This window comes from Stegostoma tigrinum, chromosome 41, assembly GCF_030684315.1.
Source record: "Stegostoma tigrinum isolate sSteTig4 chromosome 41, sSteTig4.hap1, whole genome shotgun sequence".
Lineage (NCBI taxonomy): Eukaryota > Metazoa > Chordata > Chondrichthyes > Orectolobiformes > Stegostomatidae > Stegostoma > Stegostoma tigrinum.
Window position 1 is genome coordinate 14,013,541 of NC_081394.1, and position 17,659 is coordinate 14,031,199.

General features: G+C 43.3%; 1 protein-coding gene across 1 annotated transcript in view; it reads left to right on the forward strand.

Annotated features, from left to right (window-relative positions):
* Positions 1–746: 746 nt before the first annotated feature.
* LOC125448482 (uncharacterized) overlaps positions 747–17,659 on the forward strand; it is a 48,583-nt gene continuing 31,670 nt past the window's right edge. Inside the window, exon 1 of the mRNA XM_059641417.1 lies at positions 747–875. Coding sequence (XP_059497400.1) covers positions 747–875 — 129 coding nt within the window. The remainder of the gene's footprint in view (positions 876–17,659) is intronic.

Sequence of the window (17,659 nt, forward strand, 5' to 3'; positions counted from 1 at the left end):
GTTTGGGAGATGATGTTTTGGTGGTTGGGGGTAGGGTCATGATCAAGGAGGAGGGAGGAGGTGGTGTTGGAGAGTTGGCATCTGGCCTCATTGATGTAGAGGTCAGTGTGCCATACTACAACTGCACCTCCCTTGTCCACGAGTTTTATAGTGAGGTTGGGTTTGGAGCGGAGGGCTGCACGTTCTGTGGGGGAGAGGTTGGAGCGAGTGAGAGCGGTGGAGAGGTTGAGGCGATTGATGTCTCAACGGCAGTTGGAGATGAAGAGGTCAAGGAAGGGCAGGAGGCCTTGGGGTGATGTCCAAGAGGAGGGGTTGTGTTGGAGGTGGGAGAAGGGGTTAGTAGAGGGATGGTTAGTCTCCCGGTTAAAGAAGTAAGTGAGGAGGCAGAGGTGGAGAAAATACTACCCTGTGCCCAAAAGTGAGCGGTATTTGTTGATGTGTGGGTGGAGCGGGACAAATGTGTGCCCTTTACTGAGGACTGACCATGCGTCCTCAGGAAGGGGAAGGTCTGGGGGGATGGTGAAGACTTGGCAAGGCTCAGTGTTGCTGGCTCCTCTGCAGCCGCTGGCTCTGGAGGCTGTGGGCGGAGCAATGCCAGCGTCGGCTGTGGGCGGAGTTCCGTCATCATCAGCGTGGGCGGAGTTGCATCAGCATCAGCAGGGGGTGGAGTTGCATTGGCGGTGGGCTGAGTTGTGATTGCATCCATGATGGGCGGAGCAGCATCGGCGGTAGGCTGAGCGGGGTAGATGGTGGCAGCAGCGGTGACAGTAGCGTCTGTGGTGTTGGCTTCGGAAATGGAGGCGGTGGCTTCAGCAGCGATGGCGTTCGCTGTCCCGGAAGTGGTGCTCCCGGCGATGGCGAATGTGACGTCATCTGTGGGTCCTCTGACAGTGGCCTCATGGCCAATGGCAGCAGGTACATTGTGGGGAAGGTCTTGGGTACAGCTGAGGGATTTGGGAGGTGGAGGAATCCTGTTTTTGGTGGCAGGCACCAGTGAGTTTACTGTACTTACGGTTTTTAATGTCCAATAAAGCTGAATAGAATTGTGAGTTCAGGTTGTGGATCCTACAAAGAATAAAAAACAGGCGAGGTCTGGGAGATGGAGGCTCTGAGCTGGGTTAGGCTTGATTGTAGTGCCTGGAGATGCCGGCGCATTGCTGCGAGGGTGTGTTTCAGGAGTCGTAGGGAGAAATGCTTCTGAAGGGTCTTAATGTTCTGAATGTAGATATTGTCACAGTTGGCGCTAAATTGGGAAGGCCTGAATGTGGACTGTCGTCCATTAGGGATGATCTGGTTCCGTAGGTAGGTACCAATGAAGGCGATGTGGCTGTAGTACCTGGTTTGCTTCAGGACATGGTCGAGCAGTTTCAAGGCCGAAGAGATTACAAGAGAGTTGCAGTGGGAGAGAGATCCACTGAGGATTGTCCGGAGGGAGGAGGGTAACTTCTTCAGGTTAGGCATCCTTAGAAGAGGCTTCATAGTGAGGTAAAAATTGTATCAGAGGTAATAGGAACTGCAGATATTATTGAATCCAAGATAACAAGGTGTGGAACTGGATGAACACAGCAGTCTATCAACTGGCTGTTTACAACGGTCCAAGGACAGATCTATACTTCTAAAAAAGCAATGGTTTCAAAAGACATCCCCTGCTTAAAATAATAAAAAGAAAGAATACTACTGGAACAAAGGGAAGACAAGTACAGGAAATATTCTGTATTATTTTGTATTTTTTAAACTAAAAAGATTTATTGTTGACTGTTGTCAGTTTGTTTTCCAAATTTGCCTTTTAGATAAGGTGCGAAAATAAAGAAAGAAGGCACATGGTATTAATCGTGTTTCTTAATATGTGAGCGCTACCTGCAGACACATACCTACAACCTTCAATATGCAGCAACCATTAAAGATTCCAAACAAATCAGGTATGAGAAAAAGAATGAAGCTGAAAATCAAAACATGAAAAAAATACTTTTTTGCAGATATGTTTTCATGCATAGTTTTAGACAACACAAAAGTGCATAACAAAGATGGAGAAAAAGTTCTCACTGTTCATCTGCACACCTTCGACATCCTGTCAGAACTCCAGCTGTTGAGAGAAATAAGCAATCGTAACTTTATTGAGCAATAGACATATCCTAAGCCCAAATAGCACCAGTTGCTTTACCAACAACCTTTCCTCCACTATAAGGCCAGAAATGTGAATGTTCATTGATGATTGTGCAAAGTTCAGCACCACTCAGACACTGAAGCAGCTCCTGTCCAAATGCAATAAGGCCAAGACAGTATCCAATCATGGGCTGAAAAGTGGCAAGTAATACATACACCACACAAATGTCAGGCAAACCCTATCTCCAATAAAAAAACTTAACCATGTCCAAACTTTTTTTTAATTAGCCATCACTGAATTCCTCATTATCAACATCTTGGGGTTAACATTGACCAAACTAGCACTAAATGGTGCAACCCACACATGATAACCAACAGGATCTGACACCACATGTATTGGCATTTTGTATCTTAAATGTCAACACAATCCACAGGATAGATAAGTGAATCTTTTTCTATCATTGAAACTGATGTGCTACTTATGAGGCCAGGTCTTCATATTCTAAAGATTCATTGTGACAAAAATAGTCAGTTGAACATTAAATCTTCCAGAACACAAGAGTGATTGCATCCATTTTGATCAGAGTTTGGTGGAGTAGATTCAACAAACTGTAATAGCTCGTGAACATCAGTATCAAAGAGTGGTCTGAATATATCCATCAAGTCCTGGAATAAGTGCATTTAATTTGTTCCTTCAGGGATGAACTAGCAATTTCAGAATAAGTAATCGGCCAAGACAAATAAGTATTCATTCTACAAGCTCTATAAATACTTGTTGATTTTATGGGTGAAGATCAAGCCAAGAAAGTGATGCATTAATCCATATATTGACTCAGTGTTAAAAAGGACATCTATTAACCTATCAGCTGTTGTGAAACACAACAATACTTTCAACATCAAAAATCAAGAGAACATTCCATCAACACAAGTTTCTTTTTGAGCCATGGATAGATCTCAACTGATGTTTTGAACTTCTAAGTACACAACTGTGTTTCTGATTATTGACTGATATTTCACTAAATCCGCTTTTCTACAATTAATCAGATATACCTAGCGTTCTATGATTATTGACAAATTGATTGCTATTTTAATTATGTTCTATTTATTTCAAGGCATTGAGTCAAACAACATTGCCCAGCTGACCCCCTTCCAAAACATGTGCAATGAATGGAGTAACACATTATGGTCTTCACCTCCCTACCCTCAGTCATGCAATCATACAGTACACAAGACTTCCTTCAGGCCAATGAATTTCCACTTACCACACTCAGCCTTGAAAGTTATGACACTTCACATGCCTTTCCACATGTTTCTTAAAGGTTATGAGGTTATCTGCCTCAAATACCATGCTAGGCAGTCCTCTGTCAACCTTTGAATCATAGAGTCAAAGAGTCCTACTGCACAGAAACAGGCCTTTGCCAAAACTGCGCGAGCCAACAAAAATGTCCATCTGTACTAACCCCATTTCCTTGCACTTGGCCCATATTCTTCTAAATCTTTCCTATCCATGTATTTCCCAAGCGCCTTTTAAATGTTGTTAATGTACTTGCCTCAACCACTTCCACTAAGAGTTCATTCCATATCAGTACCACCCTCTATGTAAAAAATTTGCCCCGTTGGTTCCCATGTATTCTTTCCCCCTTACCTTAAACTGATGCCCCGTAGTCCTAGATTCCCGAACCCTGGTAAAGAGATTGAGCGCATTCACTATATCCATGTGTCTCCTGATCTTATACACTTCTATATGATTCCCCCTCCTCAGCTTCTTATTCTCTAAAGAAAAGATTTTAGCTTGTCCAACCTCTTCCTAAAACTCAGTCCCATGAGTCCTAGCAACATCCTTGTAAATTTCTTCTGCACTCTTTACAGTTTAATAACATTCTTCATGTAGCAAGGTGACCAAAACCAATCACAATCCTCGAAGTGCGGCCTCAGCAACATCATGTAGAACTTCAACATAATTTCCCAACTTCTGTGCTCAGTGCCCTGACTGACGAAGGCCAGTGTACAAAAAGCCTTCTTTACAGCCTTCTGCCTGTGGTTTCACTTTCAGAGAATCATGCACCTGAACTCCGAGGTCTTTTTGTTCTTCTAAACTCCTTAGGGCCCTACCTTTCATCACGAAATTCCTACCCTGATTTGACTTTCCAAAATGCAACATCTCACACTCATCTATATTAAACACCATTTGCCATTTCTTGGCCCATTTCACCAGCTGATCAAGATCCTACTGCAATTTCTGGTAACCTTCCTCACTGTCCACAATACCACCTATTTTGGTGTCGGCCACAAATTTACTAATTACGCCTCCTATATTCTCATCTAAATCATTGATATAGGTAATAATGGGCCCAGAACTAGCTGCGGAGGCACATCAGTAGTCACAGACCTGCAGTCCAACAAGCAATATTCTACTATTACTCCCTGCTTCCTACCATCAAGCCAATTGTGTACCTAATTTGCCAACTCTCCCTGGATCCATGCGATCTAACATTCCAGAGCAGCCTACCATATCGAACCTTATCAAGGGCCTTACTGAAATCCATATAGACTACATCATTTCCCTGCCCTCATCAACCTTCCTGATGACTTCATCAAAGAGCTCTAAAACATTTGTAAGGCATGATCTCCCAAGCACGAAGCTATGCTGACCATTCCTAATTAAACTCTGTCTTTCTAAAAGCATGTATATCTTATCCCTTAAAAAATTCTCAAGTAACTTACCTACCATAGACTGTAAGCTTACTGCTCTATAATTCCCAGGCTTTTCTTTGCAACCCTTCTTGAATAAGGATGCAACATTAGAAACCCTCCAGTATTCCAGGACCTCACCCATAGCTAATGATGATGCAAATATATCAGCCAGGGCCCTGCAATATCTTCTCTAGTCTCTTGCACGGTTCTTGGATATGTGATCAGGATCAGGAGATTTATCCACCTTCATGCATTCTAATACTTCCAACGCCTCCTCTACTGTCCCCAAGATATCACCATTAACTTCCCCAAATTGCCAAGCGTTCATGTCTTTCTTCATGGTAAACACAGACTAGAAATATACATTGAAGACATCAGCCATCTCCTGCAGTCGCACACACGCGTGTCTACTTTGGTCTTTGAGGGGTCCTATTCTTTCTCTCTAGCCATTATTTCTCCTTTAACATACTTAAAGAATCTCTTTGAGTTCACCCTAACTTTTCATTCAAAACTATCCCGTTCCCCATTTTTGCTCCCCCCCCCATGTCCTTCTTCAGTAAACTCCTGCATCCGCTATATACTTCCAGGGATTCCGTTGAACCCAGTTGCCTGTTCCTGAGCCATGCCTCCCTTTTTTCTGGTCAAAGCCTCAAAATCTCTTATCATCCAGGGTTCTCTACTCCTGGAAATCTTGCACTTTACCCTCAGAGGAACAGATGGACCTTGAACTCTAGCTATCACACTTTTAAAGGCCTCCTACCTCTCAGAGATCCCTTTGCCTCCTCCAATTAACCCCTGCAAACTCCTGTCTGATTCCATCAAAATTTGCCTTGCCTGAATTTAGAATTTGAGCCTGTGGATCAGTTTTGTCCTTTTCAGTGACTATTTTAAAATTAATAGAACTATGGTCATTGGTCCCCAAGTGCTCCCCACTGTCACCTCAGCCAGCTGTCCTTCCCTTTTTCCCATGAGTAGGGTGGGTTTTAGCCCTCTGGAATAGGAACCTCTATATACAGCTTGAGGAAACCTTCTTGAATACATCTAACAAATTTGACATGATCTAACCCTTTAACACTTTGGCAGTCCCAGTCAATGTCAGGAAAGTTAAAATCTTCTACTTTGACAAACCTATTTCTCCTGAAAGTCACCACAATCTCCCTGCATATTTTTTCCTCTAATTCCCATTGACTATTTGGGGGAATATAGCACAACACCATAATGTCACAAAAGCCTCACTGGACGATCCCTCTGTTATTTCATCTCTGACTACTGCTGTGATAACTCCCTTAATCAAAAATGCAACTGCTGCTCCCTTCTTTCTGACATCTCTGTCTGGCCTAAAGCACCAGTACCCTGACACATTAAGCTGCCGCTTCTGACCCTCTCTTAGCCATGTTTCTGTAATGGCTATGATATCCCAGCTCCATGTACCCATCCATGACCTGAGTTCATCAGCCCTTTTGCATTGAAATAAGTGCAATTTAACACAACAGCCATTCCTCACCCCCTGTCCAGTTCCAGTCTTACCTGTCTCGTCAACTTGCTTTTTCTGATGATTGCATCTCCTCACAGTTGCCTCACTGCTGGTGAAGATCCCACCACCACCAAACCCACCCTGCTAATCTAGTTTAAACCCTACCGTGGTATACTGCATCCACTGTACCCGGTGCGGCTTCCTCTACATTGGGGAAACCAAGCGGAGGCTTGGGGACCGCTTTGCAGAACACCTCCGCTCCGTTCGCAACAAACAACTGCACCTCCCAGTCGCAAACCATTTCTACTCCCCCTCCCATTCTCTAGATGACATGTCCATCATGGGCCTCCTGCAGTGCCACAATGATGCCACCTGAAGGTTGCAGGAACAGCAACTCATATTCCGCCTGGGAACCCTGCAGCCATATGGTATCAATGTGGACTTTACCAGTTTCAAAATCTCCCCTTCCCCTACTGCATCCCTAAACCAGCCCAGTTCGTCCCCTCCCCCCACTGCACCACACAACCAGCCCAGCTCTTCCCCCCCACCCACTGCATCCCAAAACCAGTCCAACCTGTCTCTGCCTCCCTAACCGGTTCTTCCTCTCACCCATCCCTTCCTCCCACCTCAAGCTGCACCCCCAGCTACCTACTAACCTCATCCCACCTCCTTGACCTGTCCGTCTTCCCTGGACTGACCTATCCCCTCCCTACCTCCCCACCTACACTCTCTCCACCTATCTTCTTTACTCTCCATCTTTGGTCCGCCTCCCCTTCTCTCCCTATTTATTCCAGTTCCCTCTCCCCATCCCCCTCTCTGATGAAGGGTCTAGGCCCGAAACATCAGCTTTTGTGCTCCTGAGATGCTGCTTGGCCTGCTGTGTTCATCCAGCCTCACATTTTATTATCTTGGAATTCTCCAGCATCTGCAGTTCCCATTATCTCCAATGATCCAGGAATCTGACTCCCTGACCCTGCACCAAATCTTTAGCTATTCATTCATCTGATATATCCTCCTGTTCCACTTGCATGTTGCACTGGATATAATCCGACGATTACCACCATCAAAGTCCTGGTTTTAAACATTTTTCCTTGCTCTCTATTATCATTCCGCCATACCTCATACCTATCCCTACCCGTGTCATTTGTGCCAACATGCACAATGACTTCTGGCTGCTCATGCTCCCCTTTGAGAGTATTCTGCAGCCACTCTGAGACATCATGAATCTTGGCACCCGGGAAGCAACACGTCTGCGGCCACAGAATCTCCTGTCTGTACCCCTAAATATCAAAGTCTCCTATCACTAAGGTCCTGTTTACCTTTACTTGTTCCTGCTGTATCTCAGAGCCAGTTGTAGTGCCACAGATGTGGCTACTGTTGCTTGGTCATCCCCCAACAGTATCCAAAACGGTACATTTGTTTTTGAGGAGAATAGCCACAGGGGATTCATGCAATCTCTGCCTACTCCCTTTGCCTCTCATGGAGGCCACTCAGCTACTCTCTGCCTGCACCTTAGTTGTGACCACCGAACTAAAACTCTTAACTACGATGTACTCAGCATCTCAGATGATCCCGACTGCATCCTACTCCAGCTCCTGCTCCTAGGATCTGCAGCTGGGTGCAATTCCCACAAGTGTAATCATCAGGGATGATGGAAGTCTCCCTGAGTTCCCACATCCTGCAGGAGGAACATGCCACTGCCCTGACTTCCATCTCAAATGTTTTAAGACTAAAGAAGAATGTCAAAGGGACTTTATCTAAGTTTACCTGTACTTTTTGTTGTGTCACTGCTCATTAAAGCATCTCGAACTAATGCCTTACTTCTCACTCCGCTACCAACAAATTTTCAAGGAAAAGGCTTTTCCCAAATCCCGTTTAAACTTCCTGCTTTTCATTTGAAAACTGTGTCCCTTTGTACTTGATGTTTTCTCTGAGGGGAGCAGCTGTTTTTTAGTCACCCTGTCCATGCCCCTCACAATCCTGAACAGCTCTATCAAGCCCAACCTAATACTGTCTGCTCCAAAGGTATAGCCCAATGATTTCAAAATGAATTCTTCAAATCATAAAATCCATGATCATTGAACATGAAACAATTTGCCAAGAATTTCAAGAAACATTAAAACTATATCCTTAGAGAACAATTTGCTCATGCTGGCAGAACTCATCCTTGGAATACTGATACACACAGTTTTCCCTTCTATTCTCTCAAAATTACACAATGCATTGTTGGAAAAAAAGTATAAAATATGTGAAGGGCATGTAACAAAACAATGGTTTAAGAGGTTATTTTGACCTGCTTTTTTGAGTGTTAAGACACAGGTACCAGGTGGTCTGTTCAAATCCTGTAAGCAACTTGTGAGGCCTTGGTCTTTTTTTATATGTTGGAAGAACAGAAGCAGTCTCCCACAGAATCAAGATGTTTAGTTTTTGCATTCAGTAGTTATTGGTGCCTTGAATCTGGATGTGGAAGCTTTTATTACTCTCTGTTACAGCTGAAAGCAGCTGATTTTGCCATTGTCACTGGTGCATTTATGGAATGTCATTATATTGGAACTGTTAGTAAGTAGTAGTTAATATATGAATGTTATTTTGCTTAGTATTTTGACAGAGTTATAGTTAATCAACTTTTCTTTTGTCTTTATTGTGTCTGTATTTTAACTGCAGTGTAAAATAAAGTGTGTTTTGATTAAAGTCAAAAAGTTTGAATAACCAAATTGCGACTTGAATACAACACCTTACCCTTATCTTTAAAGAAAGAAAAAGTTGGAGTTTAAGCTATCTTCTTAAAACATTTTGAGAGGGTTCGGTCTGGTCCATAACAAGCATGACTAATGAGCATGCAGATAGTTAATCCAAGTTGAACCAGGACAAAGCATGTATAGGGTCCAATTCTATATGTTTGTTGATTGCATTACGGGTGGAGAACTCGTAATGTAATCAACAAACGTATAGAATTGGCCCAATATACAAACCCACACAGGCCAAACCAGAAATGACACTATTCACCATAACGGACCAGGCAGTATAAATTCCAAGTGGAGTAGAATAACATTGCTCCATCAGAGGCTCCAGTGATGATGTCATCTAGCATGGTGACAAAACATCTGAACGAGAACAAGCCAGCTCGACAAACAAGTCAACAACATCAGCGCTTCAACTGCCAAGCAACCCTACCCAATACAGCCATTAGTGACTGAGCTAGTTCTTCCCAGAATCCTCCTCAGTTGCTTCTCAGCAGCGCCCTCTGTTGTAGAGTATAGTGTGTAGTTTGGTCTGTGGTTGCTGTGCTGCTATGTTTTGTGTAATGTACCATGGTCTGCTGTATACTTCCTGTCCTTTTGCATAAGTGTAATGTATTGGGAACTGGTGTGTTGTTCTTGGGCCAGCACGGTGGCTCAGTGGTTAGCACTACGCCTCATAGCACCAGGGACCCGGGTTCGATTCCACCCTTGGGCGACTGTCTGTGTGGAGTTTGCACATTCTCCCCGTGTCTGCGTGGGTTTTCTCTGGGTGCTCTGGTTTCCTCCCACAGTCCAAAGATATACAGGCTAGGTGGATTGGCCATGCGAAATTGCCTGTGGTGTTCAGGGGGCGTGGGTTATAGGGAGATGGGTCTGGGTGAAATGCTTCAAGAGGTGGTGTGGACTTGTTGGGCCAAAGGGCCTGTTTCCATACTGTAGGTAATCTAATCTGTACAGTTGTACAGTGTGCATTATACTGGGATCAACTGTATGATTTATGCCCTGGTGTATGTGACATACTGCGGTCTGATGTTTTGTACAGTGGGTAATGTACTGGAATGTCACTTTTATAAGACTATAAGACCATAAGACATAGGAGTGAAAGTAAGGCCATTTGGCCCATCAAGTCCACTCCACCATTTAAATCATGGCTGATGGGCATTTCAACTCCACTTCCCTGCACACTCCCTGTAGCCCTTGATTCCTTGTGAGATCAAGAATTTATTGATCTCTGCCTTGAAGGCATCTAACGTCCTGGCCTCCACTGCGCTCACTGGCAATGAATGCTACAAGCCCACCTCTCTCTCTGGCTGAAGAAATGTTGTCTCATTTCCGTTTTAAATTTACCCCCTCTAATTCTAAGGCTGTACCCATGGGTCCTAGTCTCCCTACCTAACGGAAACAACTTCCCAGCTAAGCCATACATTATCTTGTAAATTTCTATTAGATCTCCCCTCAACCTTCTAAACTCTAATGAGTACAATCCCAGGATCCTTGGCCGCTCATCATACGTTAAACCTACCATTCCAAGGATCATCTGTATGAATCTCCGCTGGACACGCTCCAGGGCTAGTATGTCCTTCCTGAGGTGTGGGGCCCAAAATTGGACTCAGTATTCTAAATGGGGCCTAACTAGTGCTTATAAAGTCTCAGAAGCACATTGCTGCTTTTATATTCCAACCCTCGAGATAAACGACAACATTACATTCGCTTTCTTAATCACGGACTCTACCTGCAAGTTAACCTTTAGAGAAGCCTGGACCAACACTCCCAGATCCCTTTGTACTTCTGCTTTGCAGATTTTCTCACCATTTAGAAAATAGCCCATGCCTGTATTCTTTTTCCCAAAGTGCAAAACCTCACATTTACTCACATTGAATTTCATCAGCCATTTCCTGGACCACTCTCCTAAACTGTCTAAATCTTTCTGTAGCTTCCCCACCTCCTCAGTACTACCTGCCTGTCCACCTATCTTGTATCATCGGCACACTTCGCCAGAATGCCTCCAGTCCCTTCATCCAGATCATTAATATATAAGGTGAACAGCTGCGGTCCCAAAACTGAACCCTCTGGGACACCACGCGTCACCAATTGCCATTCTGAAAAAGAGCCTTTTCCGAACTCTCTGCCTTCTGTCAGACAGCCAATCCTCAATCCAAGCCAGTAACTCACCTCGAACACCATGGGCCCTCACCTTGCTCAGCAGCCTCCCGTGAGGCACCGTATCAAAGGCCTTTTGGAAGTCTAATGATTCCTGTTCTAATGTTTAGTGTGTAATGCACTGGTAACTGTTGTATGATTTGTGTTCTGGCCTTCATTGAATAATGTACAGCAATGAGCTGTAAGATTCTGTTCTGATGTGCAATGTGTTACGTGCCGGGATCTGCTGTCTGATTTCTGTTCTGATGTTTAATGAGTAATATATTGTGATCTGCCGTATGATTCCTGTTTTGGTATCAGAAGTAATGTTTTTGGATATACTGAGTCATTCCTGTTCTCTTGTATAGTAACTAACATATTTGGATGTGCTGTATGCTTCATATTCTGGTGTATAGTATTTAGTGTACTGGAATCTGCTATATGACATTCGGACCTGGTATACAGTGTAAAATATACTGGAAAATATTGTGTTATTCCAATACTGATGTAAAATGTGTAACAAAATACTCCACAGAGGTCTGTATTTATCATCCAAACATCATTTATTTGCTCATGCACAGTCCCAGTGTTGCCTTATAGAGAATCAGGCACCAGCGTGTCAGTATCTTTAACATCCGCCGTTTTCGCCAATCAATCACAGGTCCCTGATTGGGCCAGATTAACAGCCCCAAACAGGGAACTCGTATTCTATGAAGACCAGCTGGTTTGCCTCATTACACATAATGTACTGTGATCTGCTTTAACATTCCTGGTTTGGTCTATTGTGTGTGTGCTACTGGGCAGTGCTGGAGTTTTCATCTCTTGGTGTATGGTATGTGATGTACTGTGATCTGCTGTCTGATTCCTGTTCTTTTGTATAGTGAATAATATACTGGGGTCTGCTCCCCGATTATTCTTCTGGTGTTTAGTGCTAGATGCACTGAGATCTTTCGTGTGATTCATGTCCTGGTACTTATTGTTCAAGGAGCTGGGATCTACTGCATGATTTCTGACCTGGTTTTCAGTGTGAAACATGTTGGAGAGGATGCTACATGATTCCTATTTAGTTATGTAATAAAATGTACTGTGATCTGCTCTTTGATTCCTGTTTTGCTGCATATCATATAACATATTGGGATTTGTGTTGATTCCTCTCCAGGTGGGATGTGAGTGTTGTACTCAGATCTGCTGTCGGATTGCTGTCAATATATGCAGTCATCATGTATACACTGGAACAGCTGTATCATTCCTGTTCTGGTGTACAGTCTGCTATGTATTGGGATCTTCTGTAAGATTCCTGCTCTGGTGCAGAGTGTGCAATGTAATGGGAACTACTGTATGCTTCCTCTTCTCATATAGAGTGTATAACATGCTTGGAACTGCTGCGTGAATCCTGTCCTGATGTACAGAGTGTAATGTGCTGCTGTAAGGTTCATATTCTGGAGTACAGACTGTGTTGTCCTGCGTTCTGGTGCATAATGCCTCTTATTGTGTCCACATGCAATGTGTATGGATCCTGTTCTGATGTTTAAGGAGAAATGTACTGGGAACTGCCACATAATTCCTATTCTGTTATCATAAGCACTGTACCGACGTCTACAGTTTGATTCTTATCCTGGTGTTTCATGTGAAGTGTACTGGGATCTGCTGTGTGATTCATGTTATAGTTCACAGTGTGCAATATACTGGGGTCTGCGGTATAGTTTCTGTTCTAGTGCATACAATGCAATGTACTCAGGTTAGCTATACACTTCCTATTATAACACTAAGGAGTCAGATAGCACTGAAACAGACCCTTCAGTCTAAAGCGTCTGTGAGACCGGACATCCCATTTTGATCGAGACCCACTTGCCAGCAATTTATGTCAGATCCCTCTAAATCTTTCTTATTCATTTACCCATCCAGATGCCTTTCAAATATTTTAATTGTAACTACCTCCACCACTTCCTCTAGCAGCTCATTCCATGCATGACTGTGTCAAAGAGTTAACATTTTTAAATCTTTCCTCTCAAATTAAACCTATGCCCTCTAGTTTTGGAATCCCTCACTGTAGGAGAAACGTCTTGACTATTCACCCTGTCCAAGCCCCTTGTGATTTTATTAACTTCTATAAGGTCTGAGACCTGCGATACAATTCCTGCCCTGGTGTACAGCTTGTGGTGTGTCACATGTAAACACCTGGAGTCTGCTGCACCATTCCCATTCCGGTAAATAATGTTTAATGTAATGGGATCTGATGCATGATTCGTATTCTTGTGCATGTTGTATTATTTGCTGGGATCTGCTGTATGATTGCTGTTCTGTTATATATTGTATGATGTGCTAGGATCTGCTCTATGATTCCTAACCAGATGGGCAGTGTGTAATCTGTTGGGAGCTACAGTGTGATCCCTGTGCTGGTCTAAGTGTATATTGTACTGCATTCTGTGCATGACACTTGTTCTGTTGTTTAATGACCATTGTTCTGGGATATGTTGCATGATTCGTGTTTTAGTGTATCGCGTGTAACACATTGAGATTTGCTGTATGATTCCTTCCCTATAGTGAACAAAGTAGTGGCCTGGTATATGGTGTACAATTCCTGTTTTGCTTTATAGTGTACAATATACAAGAATCTGCTAAACAATTCCTGTTCCAGTGCATTGTGTGTAATGTCGTGGGATCTAATGTGTCGTACCTGATCAGGTATTCAGTGTGCAATGTACTGGGATCAGCTCAAGGAATACTAATCAGGTCTCATGGGTATTGCCGGATCATTCCGTCCTCGTGTATAGTGTGTAATGTACTGGCATCGGTCTAGTGGGATCTGGTGTCTGCTGCATGATTCTACTCTTGGCGTAAGTGCAAGACACACTGGGGCCTGCTGTATGATTCCTGCCCTTATGAGCAAGCTGCAGTGTACTGTTATCTGCTGTATGATTCCTGTTCTGGTAAATATAGCATAATTTATAGGATCTGCTGTATGAGCACTATTCTGATGTATATTACATAATTGACAGGGAGCTGCTGTGTGATTCATGGCCAGGTGTGCAGTGTTTAATTCATTGGGACTTGCTGTATGATTCCTGTTCTGGTATTTCATGTGGAATGTAGTGAGATGCGCCGCATGATTCCAGTTCTGGTGTATAAAGTGTAATGTGCTAGAATCTGCTGTCAGATTCATGATCTGCTGCGCAGTGTGTTATGTCCCAGGAAATGCTGTATGAACCTTGTCCTAGATTACAGCCTGTGGTGTACTGGCATCTGCTATATGATTCCTATGCATGTGTGTATTGAGAATTTTACTGGGAGCCAATTATGATTCCTGTTCTGGTGCATTGAGTATAATGCAATGAGACAAGCTGTATGATTCCTGTCCTGCTGTATAAAGTGTAATATACTGGGATCTGCTGAAAGGTTTATGTTTTGGTGTACAGTGTGTAAGGTGCAGAAATCTGCTGTATGATTCTTGTTCATGTCTAGAGAGCATAATATATCGGGATCTGCAGTATGATTCCTGTTCAGATGTACCACATGTAATATATCGGATCTACCTGTGCCTCCTGTACTGGTGTATGGTGCCTAACAATATGGGAAGTGCTGTATAACTCTTGTTCTGATCTATAGTTAAAATAATGAAAAGATTTACCAGGATGCTGTCAGGAATAGAGGATTTGAGTTAAACGGAGAGAGTGGATAGGTTGGAACATTTTTCACTGGATAGTAGAATGTTGTGGGGTGACATTTTAGAGTATTCTATAATCATGAGGGGTACAGATAAGTTGAATGGCAGGAGTCTTTTTGTCATCAATTTAAGACTGGGGGTGGCATATTTTTTGAAGGAGAGAGGAGAAAGCTTTAAAAAAAACTGAGGGGCTTTTTTCCTTACACAGAAAGTGGTTCGGGTGTGGAATGAACTTCCAGAGGAAGAAGTCAGTGTGGGTACAGTTATTCTGCCTCCCTAACCGGTTCTTCCTCTCACCCATCCCTTCCTCCCACCCCAAGCCGCACCCCCCGCTACCTACTAACCTCATCCCACCTCCTTGACCTGTCCGTCTTCCCTGGACTGACCTATCCCCTCCCTACCTCCCCACCTACACTCTCTCCACCTATCTTCTTTTCTCTCCATCTTCGGTCCGCCTCCCCCTCTCTCCCTATTTATTCCAGAACCCTCACCCGAACCCCCTCTCTGATGAAGGGTCTAGGCCCGAAACGTCAGCTTTTGTGCTCCTGAGATGCTGCTTGGCCTGCTGTGTTCATCCAGCCTCACATTTTATTATCGTGGGTACAGTTATGATGTTTAAAAGATATTTGGAAAAATACATCAATTAGAAATGTTTTCATGGATATAGGCCAAGTGCAGGCAGGTGGGACTACTTCAGTTTAGGATGACGGTCGGTTTGAACTGATTGGACCGAACAATCTATTTCCCTCCTGTATGACTCTAAGATTGTAATGCATAGTGAAAATTGCACTGGGATTGCTTTGTGATTCCAGTTCTCTTGAAAAGTGACTAATATACTGAGATCTGTTGTGAGATTACTGTCTTTGTGCACAATGTGTAACGTACTAGGATCTGCTTTGTGATTCTTGTTATGGCCTTTACTGTGAAATATGTTGGGATCTGTGATATAATTCCTGTCCTGGCGTGCAACCTGTGGTGTGCTGGGAGCTGCTGTATGATTTCTATTTTTGTGTGTGGTACATAACCACTTGGGATCTGCTATACGATTCCTGTACTGGTAGACAGTGGGTAAGATAATGGGGTCTGATTCATGATCCTGTTCTGGTGTATCTGCTTTATTTACTGGGATCTGCTCTAGTTGTTCTGGTCTATGTGTATAATGTACTGGGATCTATCACAAACTTCTTGCCAATTGTGTCATGCATAATGTTTTGGAGTCTGATGTGTGAATCTCATTCAAGTGAGCAGTGTGTAATTTGTTGGGTCATTCTATGTGATTCCTGTTCTGGTACATGTCGCATAATTTACTAGGATCTGCTGCACAATTGTTGTTCTGATGTGTGTTATGAAATTTTTGTGCAGTGTTTCATCAAGTGGGAGCTGCTGTATGATTCTTGTTTGTGTGTACAGATTCTCAAACAGTGTGCACAGTGATCTACCAGGGTCCATTGTATAATTCCTCCGCTGTTGTCTCATGTGGAATGTAAAAAGTTGTTCAGCATGATTGCAATTCTGGTATATAAAGTGTAATGTACTGGGGTCTGCTGGAAAATCGATGACCTCGTATACTATGTGTAATGTATTGGGATGTGCTTTTTGATCCATGTCCTAGCCTAGTTTACTGGCTGTGGTATACTGGGGATCTGCTATATGATTCATGTTCTTATGGATGACATGCCACCACTGGGATTGCAATATGACTCCTGCTCCAGAGTATACTGGGACTTGCTGTGTGATTCCCATGCAGATGTGAGAATTATATTGGAAGCTGCCTACAATTACTGTTCTGGTGTGCAGACTGTAATGTCACAAGATGTGCTGCATGATTCTTATTCTGATACATAAAGTGTAATGTACTGAGATCTGCTGAAATGTTCAAGTTCTGGTGTAGGCTGTGTAATATATCAGGATGTGCGGTAAGATTCCTGTTCATGTGCATCGCATGTAATATACAGGATCTACTTTGTGATTCCAGCACTGGTGCATCGTGTCTAACAAAATGGAAGAGCTATATGACTCTTGTTCTGATGTATAGTAAAAATGTATTAGGATCTGCTTTGTGATCCTTGTTCCCTTAGGTGGTGATTAACATGCTCAGGTCTCTTACTCAGGTGTTCTAGTCAAAAAAAGAAAAGAATCATATATTAAATACAGACAACTGGGTTCAAATGAACCAGAGATAATGGGAACTGCAGATGCTGGAGAATCCGAGATAACAAAGTGTGGAGCTGGATGAACACAGCAGGCCAAGCAGCATCTTAGGAGCACAAAAGCTGACGTTTTGAGCCTAGAAAGCTTTTCTGGTGAAAGTTCTAGGCCCGAAACGTCGGCTTCTGTGCTCCTAAGATGCTGCTTGGCCTGCTGGGTTCAAATGCATCTCTTGGGCTGTATAAAGAGTGTATAGTGCATTCTTAAGATTACTCACATTCGCCACTTCCTCTGAAAGTTCATTCCATACACGAACCCCTCTCTGTGTAAAAATATTGCACCTCATGTCTTTTTAAATCTTTCTCCGTTCTCCTTAAAATATGCCTCCTAGTCTTGAAATATCCCACCCTAGGAAAAGACACCTGCCATCACCTTATCTTTCATGATGTTACAAACTCCTATAAGGACACTCCTCAATCTCCTATGCACCATTGAAAAATGCCCCAGCCTATCCTGTTTATCCTTATAACTTAAACCCTCCATTCCCAGCAACATCCTGGTAAATCTTTTCAGAGGCCTCTCCAGCTTAATACTATCCTCCCTATAACAAGCAGAGAAAAACTGGACATAGTACTCCAGAAGAAGCCTGATCAATATCCTGCAAAACCTTAACTTGACTCCTATACTCAAAGGTCT